Source organism: Ciona robusta, chromosome 11, assembly GCF_009617815.1.
Source record: "Ciona robusta chromosome 11, ASM961781v2".
NCBI lineage: Eukaryota > Metazoa > Chordata > Ascidiacea > Phlebobranchia > Cionidae > Ciona > Ciona robusta.
The window spans coordinates 2965293-2977008 of NC_143245.1; the positions used below are offsets into that span (position 1 = coordinate 2965293).

Sequence of the window (11716 nt, forward strand, 5' to 3'; positions counted from 1 at the left end):
CGACATTTGTTACCAGTCGGTATAGTTCTTGTGATATTTATTTGATGCTATTGTTATTCTTCTGATTTCCGATTCTTAAAGGACTCGTGGTGACTATCGTCGCGATAATGCAGATTGTGGCATACGACGTCTGGCACGTGACATAATAGGCTTTCCTTCAAAATAGCAGGCAGACGGCACAACGTCCGCATCATATTGTGTTGCATTACATCTGGCCTATACACAAACAAATTTATACACACTGCAATATAAAGTTTAAATATAAACTTATCTAAATCCAATTACCCATTTCTGTGATATATGGTAATATTTACATTATGTTTTGATCGTGCTTTGCTGGTAACACTTTACTTGTTTTAATTACAGACAAAAACGTTTTTAATATATATTGAATGCAAATTTGTAACGCATGTTCAAAGTTAAATTGAACCCTAAATGTCGGGGATCTTTAATATACACCGACTGGGAAAGTTTAAAAACAATTGATAAAACATAAGTGAAGCAGTGCGAAGTCTCAGCGTGTGCCACCAACATGATACCAACTCCCGTGGTGACAAATCACACTATCAGGAAACTGTTTTTGTAGCTAATTATCTCATTATAAGATCAAACAGAAAAAAATTGAAGAGTGTTCCTATAAAACGTAACGCTTGGCGTTCTGAGTCATTATCGAAAATTATTCGTAAAGAAACAGCAAGTGTAACCTGTCAACTGACACCAACAAGAAAACATATCGTAACAAAATGGCGACAGACATGAGAAGCCCAACCTTTGAACCGAAAGTTCATCTTCAGGATTGGAAGTTGTGGGAACAATTTTCAGCTGTTCAAACTGAAATGATCGTTACCAAGACTGGGAGGTAAATATCACCTTTTTATTTTAAAATGTGGACGATTCATGACCGCTAAAAACTTTTGTTAATGTTTAATATTTTCTACTTTTAGGCGAATGTTTCCCGGCTATCGAATAAAAATGTCGGGAATGGACCCGAATGCTCAATATTGCGTACTGATGGATATTTCGAGCGTGGACGAAAACAGATACAAGTTTCAACACGGGGAGTGGGTGGTAGCGGGTCGGGGGGAACCCCAAGTTCCGCAGAGATTTTATTTACACCCCAACTCACCTTGCAGCGGGCATCAATGGATGAAAGAAATCATTTCGTTTCATAAAGTGAAACTCACAAACTCTTGTGGAAACTCAGCTGATGGAAAGGTAAGCGCCCATAATGGTACATATAAAATAGGGACCATAATATAATAGTGAATTATAGAAAAAAAACTGAGCGAGACATTTTTTTAATAATCAGAGCTTTTAACGTTTTTTTGTATCCACCAGTTCCTCATACACTCCATGCATCGGTATCAACCTCGTATCCACATCGTTCGTACTGATGACGTCAATACTCTGCATCTACAACCGATGTCAACTTTCGCTTTTCCACAAACTGCTTTCGTCACAGTCACGGCCTACCAAAACGGACAGGTAACATAACATCTTTTATTTATATATAGCTCATTAAGCGAAAGTTATCTTAGATATCAAAAGATAGTATTGATATACCTCATGTTACATTATTTTATTCAACAGATCACTAAACTGAAAATTGCAAACAATCCGTTTGCACGAGGTTTCCGTGAAGACGGTGCTAAAACAAAGAAGAGAAAATCACAAGTTTCAACATTTACGGATCAACAAGTCCTTACTAAAAATAATCAGAGATATTCCCCCGAAGCAACAACATCGAATTTGGAAAAAAGAATGAAGTTCGAAAATGTATTGAGTGGTGAACATGTTCACCTACAACCAACGGCATGGTACCAGAGCACAAATCACTTCCTACCCGCTGATTGTAAACAAAGTTATTCTACTTCACAACAAACTGTACATCCTCAGAATCATAATGGGTCACCACCACCACCATATGCATTCCAATATTCTGACGTCAGTCCTTGCAATAATCGCTACGACTTCTCGGTCGCAAACAATCCAATTCATCCACAGAATATTCAGTATTACGACCAACAACCACCATTTGATCCGGTATTTCCCTCCCATAACAATTATGTTTACCACCACAAAGTGATGTCCAATCCCATTAATTCATCTGAAGTTAATTCAATAAGTTATTTCACTTCGCCACAAAATTCACCTGATGATGTCCATCTGGAAAACACCCAATTTTGTTATAACAATTTTCAATACATTGACAGTTTTGCTTAAATACAAATTTGAAAGTTCCTTTTAATACTTTTTTGTTATTGTTCGAAAAATGCGTTTTTGTCACTGTTAGTAATTGTGTCCTATAGTTGAATAAAATAACAACAACAAAACATGAATAAATGTACTTTTTAAGCAAGCGCCGTTGCTGACATCTGACATTTGTTACAAAGTCGGGTATAATTTCTCTGGTATCTATTTGATGCTATTGTTATTCTTCTGATTTCCGATTCTTAAAAAAGGCTCGTGGTGACTATCGTCGCGATAATGCAGATTGTGGCATACGACGTCTGGCACGTGACATAATAGGCTTTCCTTCAAAATAGTACGCAGACGGCACAACGTCCGCATCGTATTGCGTTGCTTTATACTTGGATTATGTAACAATTGTTTTACAGCACTAAATAAAATTTGTAAACATCAATATAAAATGACATAATTTAAAATAAACTATTTCTTTAGTATATTGTAAATTTATATAATACTGATTTAAAGCTTTGGTTATGGCAGTTATAATATGGACTATAAAGTTTGTAATCCTTTAAAAACACAAACAAAACGTGTTCAAAGTTAAGTTAAACTTTAAATGTAGGGGAACATTTCATCTTTAGTGTATACACCGATTGGTAAAGTTAATAAACAATTGATAAAACATGAGTGAAGCAGTGCGACGTCTCAGCGTGTGCCACCAACATGATACCAACTCCCGCGGTGACAACTCACATTAACAGAAAGTTGTCATTGTAGCTAATTATCTCATTACAAGATCAAAGCTCTGTGTTTAAAATATTTACCAAAAAATAATTCGTAAAGAATCAAGCGTTTTCTGTAAACTGGACACCAACATGACAACACTTCGTTACAAAATGGCGATAGACATCATTAATTTCCTATTTCGAACCAAAACAAATATTTCAGATTTATCGATTTAATTGCAGAAATGCGTATATAGGCTATACATGTTCAACATTGCGTGTTGATAGGTGTTTCGAGCTTGGACGACAATAGATACAAAAAAGATGTATAGTAGATTGGGGGAGGATGGGACACCTATTTATTCTATTTTCTTGCCCAATTTGGTAGTAAACAAAGAAAAGTGTCCCAACTCCCCCCACCCTACTGTATAAGGACACATATACGTGCCAACAAAATGTAGCGATTAACTGTGTTATTGGTATACAGATTTATTGATGCAGCCTAATGTTTTAAATTCCATATTAAAATGCCCATTTCTATTTTATAGTCCCATTTGTAAAGCAAACATTTAAAACCTTATAAAACTATATCCCCATGGCTCCCATAGACCGATGTTAATTGTTTAAAACATGATCAGGGTATTTATTTGAATGTTAAAAAGTGCTTGAGGTGTCCAGTCTTCCTCACCCTGCTAAATGTACTTAATAGACACATGTTTCATTTATGGAAACAAGTAAACGTTATGCTATACTCTTTGGTGTAAAACTTAGTTCCTGTCCTCGTTTTCGCGCACGTGTTTCATGCCATAAAGCCTCCTGTTTTTTTGTGCCAGGATAGCATCAGTATTAGCTTGCAAATACTTTTTGTCATAAAATGTAGCGTCGCTTCACAACCAGTCGCCCAATTTAAGGATTCGTATTACATAAATGGAGCATTTCTCTGTCACAGAAGCCACCACCACCATATGTATTTCCATCTCATGTTATAATCCCTGGTGGAACGCGAATAATACAAAGAATATTCAGCGATCATAAGGCAGAAAAGGCACATTTTGGTAGTGTTTCAGTACACCACTTATGCTTACCACAACCGAACTGATGTCCATTCCCATCAATCCATTTGAAGTTGAATGCATAGGGTATTTCAGTTTACCTCAAAATTCACTGAAGATGCTGCATCCCCGCTAAATATATAGTATTGTATCGCAACGCGCTTCACACCGTTTAAAAATGGAAAATGTTACATTATTAACATGGATAGTTTTTGCCTATAACCCACCCGCAAGCGCCCGCTATGCATGCATATATTGTTTTGAATTCGTTTACGGATATAGATGGTAAAATGTGATCCAAATGCACCACCGAAGTTTGAAAAACACAAAACAGCCTTCGAAAAAAATCAAACCGCTACAGTAAAAAAAATGGCGATGCAACAATGTGCCTACAAATATACCCATAAAAATGATCCAACTTATAGTTGACAATTAATAGCTTCTAAACTACTTGAACATAATTATATTTTTTTTAATTTATTTAAAATACAGATTACTATAATTTTCTGATTAAACTTAGCTACATAAGGGTTCAGTTTAATTTTCTTTTGTCGGAATACAAATATATTAATACAGCTTATCCCGGCATTTTCAGGATATTTTTCAACATCACGAAAGCCCAGTTTTAAAACAAACTATGCATCGGGTGTCAGGGAGACATTTAAGGAACATGTTAAAATCTTTAGTAGATCAGTGTGCTAACTGTACGAATATACACGTTTTGCCCTGGCAATTTTAAATAACATATGTAGTATTTGTATAGTAGGATGGGGGGAGATGGGACACCTTTCACACATAATAACCAAATATCCTGATCGTGTTTTAAACAATTGACAACGATCTATGGGAGCCGTGAGGATAAAGTTTTATAAAATATCGTTGAATGTTTGTTTACTACCAAATTGGAGGAGAAAATAGATTGAAAATGTGTCCCATCTTCCCCCACCCTACTATAAATTACTTTCGTTAGTTTAAAAATAAGGTATATCGAAACTGAGCTCCACGTAGTTTTTGTGAGCGAGAAAGTAATCAACGGAGTACGCGTGTCAAGTTTAATGGCGTAATTACCGAACAACTGTTGATAAGTAATGAGGACCCCGCTGCGGTAACCTTTCGAAATTGCTGGTTGCAAGCGGTGTTGGTGCGATAATAAGGAAAAGCGGTAAGCGTTATTTTTTGATCCACCACAAAGACCAAACCTATATTGATACACTAAACTAAATCAAATTCGAACCTATCCATTAAAGTGCGAAATATACATAGAATGAACAATAATCCGAGCTATATTATGGGCAATATTTTGGCTAGTTTTCTGCTTACAATAATACATAAGAGGCCTACACTAAATACGGCGGTATATAAAACTATGCAAGACATACCCATATATTAGTTTTAATCAAATTGATTTAAAATATTTTTAAAACTATTAGGCAACTTTGAGTAGAATAAGGGTTTAACCTAAACGTATGTGGTTTTAGCCATCGATGGAAACGTTTTACAATTATCGTTACTTTTTTGAAGACCTTTTCGTTCTATTTTTAAGAAGAACATTCAAAGAAATGGAAAACCGTTTTCTTACGAATCCTATATACCGTTGTTAATTGTTTAAAAACACGATAAGGATATTATGTTCTGAATGTGTCCCATCTTACCCCACAGCACTATATAATAAAATTTTAGTTTTTGTGACAGACTTATGTCGCATTCTTAAACGGATGATCCCCAACTGGTTAACAACGTAACAAGCTTGCAAAAGCGAAGGTGACATTGGTAACAACGTACGATAACTATTGTCTACTAATAACAATAGACTTAACACATAACATATTTAGGAAATGGCTTCATATGGCGGACTGTCAACTTAGTTGTCAAAATTACCTTTAAATCTCTATAAACGAAGCTGTTTAATAAAAAAAACTAACAAGGCTATTCTACATCAAACCATAATAATGAAATTATCAAACACATTTTTAAAGCGATTTCATCAAACCAACGCGCCACATGCAAGACGGTATGCGTCACACTGAGTTTTGGAGTGTTCTGCATGCGCTAGACTTGAATCAGCAGGAGAGTTCGGAGGCTTATCAGGAAGCAGTTGTCCTTGTTAATGACTCGTTAAGATCAAAGTGGCATCGAAAACGAGTCTCGCTATAAAACGGGTTTAGTTTCACAGTACCTCATTCCGCTTTCTGTTCTCATTGGATATACACCAAACTGAAAGTACGAGTTAAATCGAAAGAGAGAGGAAATTGTAAGTTTTATTGGACCAGACAAGACTATGGCGAATATGATTCCAATTCATTGGCAAAATGAGATTGATCAAGAACATCAGAGTTTGATAAATAATTTCCAACTTCCTTTTCGTGAATCGGATGCTTCGAGCCCAAAGGAAAATCAATTAACACCAACTTGGCAAGATGAAAAGTTTCACCAAGCAGGTATGGGAAAGATTTATGTATTTTATTCTACCGTAAGAGGTTACAAAATATATATTTTAATTTCCGATCAATAATTATGGGGCAGTATTTATTATTGACCCGTTTTATTCTTAGAGTCGCACGTATAACAAATATGCACTAAAGATGGTGGTTTTAAAAACTAATAAAGCAGTAAAAAAGATTGTGTATTTCGCAAAACATGTATTCAAATACTGCTTTCGTTGCAGATTTACCCAGCTACCATGAACCAACAAATCCCTCGGAACTACAAATGGGTTTATCACAACCGCCACAAACCCGATTTTATCAAAGTCAACCAAGAACCGAGGCCCACGCAATTCGTTCACCGCTGGATCCACAGGTTCAAGTTCATCTACATGACCGGCAGTTGTGGGATAGTTTTTCAGCGGCACAGACTGAAATGATCGTTACAAAAACTGGAAGGTAAGTTATCCACCTTAGTGTAGATACTTTGCAATTTGCACACAACCAGTAAGAAGTATATAATATAGTATAAAGCTGCATCTTAGAGTGTAATGTAAATTTTATTTTCGTTAGGCGAATGTTTCCCGGCTATCGAGTAAAAATGTCGGGAATGGACCCGAATGCTCAATATTGCGTACTGATGGATATTTCGAGCGTGGACGAAAACAGATACAAGTTTCAACACGGGGAGTGGGTGGTAGCGGGTCGGGGAGAACCCCAAGTTCCGCAGAGATTTTATTTACACCCCAACTCACCTTGCAGCGGGCAACAATGGATGAAAGAAATTATTTCGTTTCATAAAGTAAAACTCACAAACTCTTGTGGAAACTCAGCCGATGGAAAGGTAAGACCTCAAAACATTTTAGCCAACTAACTTGGCAGTATCAACAGAGTTTTATTCGTTTTTTTTTGTATCCGCCAGTTCCTCATACACTCCATGCATCGGTATCAACCTCGTATCCACATCGTTCGTACTGATGACGTCAATACTTTGCATCTTCAACCGATGTCAACTTTCGCTTTTCCGCAAACTGTTTTCGTCACAGTAACCGCTTATCAAAATCACGAGGTAAGATTTTAAACCACAAAATCTGTTAACATTTCTAAATAATTTGATTTAATCTCAACTTTATTTTTACGCAGGTTACCAAATTGAAAATAAACAACAACCCATTTGCTCGGGGTTTTCGCTCAAATGGAGGAAAAACCAAAAATATGCTTGCACAAAACCAACAATGCGATCTTCATGTCGTCGAACCAAATATCCCGCAAGAATATTCAAGAAAGAGAGTACAACCATCTCAACTTGGCGACGATCTCGCACAAATGGCAAAACGCTGGCATGGGAGCTCACCTTATCATGAAAATATTTACAAGACCCAACATCCCATACTGTCGCCAGCATATTCCAACACAACACAACATCACTACAATTCCACTTTCCAACACCCGATGCCGCTGAATGAAATCAGTCACAACCAGCCAAATAATCAATATTATCAGCCCTATAATCACTATTCCCCTCCACAAGCACAATATATTGAGAGTGAACATTTTGACTTCAGGCCAGCACAGTCAAACATGCAAGCGTCCCCGGTATTTTCGGCAGACTCCAACAGCCCCACACACACAGAATCACATCTCGAGCTCAGCGTACCAACGACCACATCTTCGTTTTATAACCAGCAAGTCAATTTAGAAAATGTTGTTTCTCAAACACCTACCAGTTTCGTGCCCACGACGCACCCAATTACTACTGCATGCGGCACTGTACAAGTTGCCAACTGTTTTCGGTCTCCACTGGATTCAACTGACGAGGGATATATTTCTACGTCACTGAGCAACCCCGATGAAGAAATAAAAGAAGTCACCGACGTGATCTCTACTCTAAATGACGTATTATCGACGGATGTTTCACCAAACAACATTGGACCAGCCAACTCCAACTCTGCTGAAATTAATGGAGACATAAGTTGTGCAATTAATCTTTTGGCAACCTCTGCTTCATTTAGCCCGATTTATTAAATGTAAATATTTTTATGCGTCTCCCCATTCTTGTATTTATGATTTATTTGTATTTATAAACCAAACATCAGTTCGATTTTGTACCGCGTGTTTTCCAATACAATTTTCTACACCAACAATGTGGTCTCTTAAGCGTCAACAATAACATACAAAAGATATTTTTATTGGGCCATGGGTTCATTTAAACAGTGTTAATACACAGATCTTCAGATGCGCACTGTGTTAAATTTGAAATTAGTTAAACTAAAATTATGTTATTTTTATAATAAAACGTGCCTATTCATGAGAGTCAGGCTCTCTTGTACATCTGTAGCTGAACTTTCTTGGCTTCTTGCCCGTTAACTTTCTCTGTGTATAAGATAATAGATATCTATGCTGATGTATATTTGACGATCAACCGAACCTACTACTACCTATTACCTAAGTACTTTCGCTGTACGCTACGTCGTACGTTGAATTACTTTTAATTCAAACTCACGTGATGGGTTGTTTGCGTTTATCTTTTATTGTTATTGTTCTGGCTGTCGGCGCTGGTTTGTACTTTCGTTCTACCGAAGACGCCCGTGTTAAAGAAATACTAAACACGGTTTTAAAACTTACACCAAAGCCGATTGTGGATTTATTTCAATCGGCACGGGATGACAGTCATAACGCGAAAAAACAAGAAAAAGTAACTGGTATGAACAATGCGTTATTCTGTATAGAATGTTTTTACAAAAGTCTGACGTACTTACACTTACTTTACTACTGTTACAAATTGCAAGCAAATTTAAAATAAAATTGTGAAACTATAGTTTTAAGTTATAATACATATATTAATATATAAATATATTTAACTCAACAGTAAGACAACAGGCGGACAATAACATATTAAATGCATCCAGTTTTGTTTTTTTGTAGACAATGAAGTTAAAAGTACAAACCGCATTTTTTCGAAGCAAGACTTGTGGGATAATTATCGGGGTGGGGATGAAAGCAAAGGTTTATACCTCGCTTTTTTCGGCAAAGTCTTTGATGTAAGTAAGGGGAAAGAGCATTATGGACCTGGTGGTGGTTACCACTTCTTTGCAGGTAAGTTCGTGCATTCTCTTTCTCACATTTATATAATATATATATATATACATATAACTTTAATTTATAAAAGGTAACAGAAATTAAAATTAATTGATCGTAAAGTTCCACACTTTTTTTTACTACTGAATTCTAGACAAATAGTCGGTGTCTCTGAAAAAAGTGTTTCCTCCATTTGTTCCCTAGCCATGTCACTAATTGACATTAAAATCCCATGAATTATCAGTTTTTGTCGCAATACTGATTTTTTTTTTACTTCAGTATGTTTCTTTTACACAATTTTTTTTAAATTCGTTTCGTTTTATAAAACTTTGGGGTTACTTTCAGAATCAGCTATTCACTATCTAAATTCATATATAAATTTTGATTTTGATTGGTATGCCCCTTTGAGCGAATCAGAGTTTATTAGAAATATAGATTAAAAAGCAATGGCAGCCACACAAGCAATAATTGTTTATCATCAGGTCGTGATGGAACCAAAGGTTTTGTGACGGGAGATTTTTCTGATGAAGGTTTAACAGATGATATTGAAGGAATGGATTCAAAGTTAATGATTGGATTTGATGATTGGATTCAGTTTTATTCTTCTTCTTATACATATGTTGGTTAGTCCTAGATTTCCTTAAAAACCGATAAGCAACAATTTTGTATCTACAATATTTTTAAATGCATGCTGTCTCAAAGGATGTTTTGTAACTTGTTTGTAATACACTCTGCTTAGCTCTATTCAAAACTTAATATTTTTCTTAACAACTAATAAAACAGGAACTGTAATTGGTCAATTTTATGATGAGAATGGTGAACCAACTGAAGCACTGAAAAACGCTAACAAGCTGATTGCTGAAGCAAAACAAGCTAAAAAGCAAGAAGATGAGGAAAATAAAATCCTACCAATGTGTAACTCTGAATCATCAGCTGCAAAAGGTTCCAGGGTTTGGTGTTCAACAAAAAGGTCTGACTGTTGGAAATCATCAGTTTATATAACAGCAAATTTGCAATAGTGTACTTGTTTTAAAATATCCACTAAAAATTTAACTTTAAATAATAACATGTATATTTGAAGCATGGCGACTTATGACACAGTTGTCCAATTGCATTGCGGGAGCAGTCACATAATAAATTGTCATATGCATATGCACCATACCATTTTAGTCTGTTTATACTGTTTTGTATGCAGTTTCTGTTGTGTGCTTGTTTAACCCTTGTTTCCACTAACAGTGGTGGTGTGGAAAGAAACTGGGTTGGAGTTCCACGACAATATCATCCACCAGGTGCAACTTCCCCTCGTTGTGCTTGTGTAAGGACAGCTGGTAAACCTTCTTATGGAACAGATGATGGTAAAAATCGAGGGGATCTTGACAACCCATATCTACGCGAGTATAATGGCTGTCATTCAACATCAGACTCTTGTGTGATTAAGCAACCTAAATAATTTAAAAACGTACTACTACTATCTATAGGCAATTATTATGATCAAAAATGAACTCTATAGCCCGTTAATAAAGTATGCTAATGTTGTCAATTACCAACATTTATAAAAGGGACGTTTTGTTTAGCATTTTTTTTAGTGTATAGTAATACAGTATACTCTGCGCAAAATATATTCTTATTAAGACACAATAATGTACTCGTCGAGTTATTTTAAAATTCATAAATACACTATTTTTTTGCTTTGCATATATGAGTTTGAAGCATCAAGTAAATTTATTATTTTTCTATATATCGTCTAATTTATTTTTTAACTTGCTTTAATTCTGTCTTCCTTTTTGTACAAAATAATTTTGTTATTAATTTCGATCAAATATATATTGCCTTTTATTTGTGTTTAAGCAACAGAATCACCAAGTCTTCCAATGACCTTGTTGCATTGTATATAGGTAACATTATTGTAAATATTTTGCTGCTTTATAAAGCAGGTTATAGCCTCCCTACTACACCATTTTCTTAGAACCTACTGAAAGTCTGTAAATGCGTTTTTGTTAATCTAATTAGTTGCTGGTTTAAATTGACTTATGTGAACATTTATTTTCAAAAAATGGATAGATACACAATTTACGAAATACGCCATGCTTGTTCAATGAACTGGGTTGTCGAATTGTTTTTACAAAATTAAGTAATGTTAAAATGAATACAATTACCCATTAAGTTGCACATGTGGTGACTCATGGATAAATTATCAGGATGTGCGTACGACTATGATGCTGTGACTCAGCCTGTAAGCATTAGTGAA

General features: G+C 35.6%; 3 protein-coding genes across 3 annotated transcripts; all 3 read left to right on the plus strand.

Annotated features, from left to right (window-relative positions):
* Window positions 1-602: 602 nt before the first annotated feature.
* Window positions 603-2523, plus strand: LOC149728070 (T-box-containing protein 2-like). The gene is made up of 4 exons (XM_089889234.1): window positions 603-859; window positions 945-1215; window positions 1339-1485; window positions 1591-2523. Exons 1-4 carry the CDS (start codon window positions 744-746, stop codon window positions 2221-2223), a joined length of 1167 nt encoding a protein of 388 aa, XP_089745360.1. The 5' UTR covers window positions 603-743; the 3' UTR covers window positions 2224-2523.
* Window positions 2524-5927: 3404 nt separating this feature from the next.
* Window positions 5928-8534, plus strand: LOC149728071 (uncharacterized). The gene is made up of 5 exons (XM_089889243.1): window positions 5928-6405; window positions 6633-6849; window positions 6964-7234; window positions 7313-7459; window positions 7534-8534. The coding sequence occupies exons 1-5, from the start codon at window positions 6246-6248 to the stop codon at window positions 8413-8415; spliced, it is 1677 nt and encodes a 558-aa protein (XP_089745369.1). The 5' UTR covers window positions 5928-6245; the 3' UTR covers window positions 8416-8534.
* Window positions 8535-8712: 178 nt separating this feature from the next.
* LOC149728072 (neuferricin-like) lies at window positions 8713-11637 on the plus strand. The gene is made up of 5 exons (XM_089889244.1): window positions 8713-9092; window positions 9316-9486; window positions 9951-10091; window positions 10252-10438; window positions 10705-11637. Exons 1-5 carry the CDS (start codon window positions 8897-8899, stop codon window positions 10916-10918), a joined length of 909 nt encoding a protein of 302 aa, XP_089745370.1. The 5' UTR covers window positions 8713-8896; the 3' UTR covers window positions 10919-11637.
* Window positions 11638-11716: the final 79 nt, after the last annotated feature.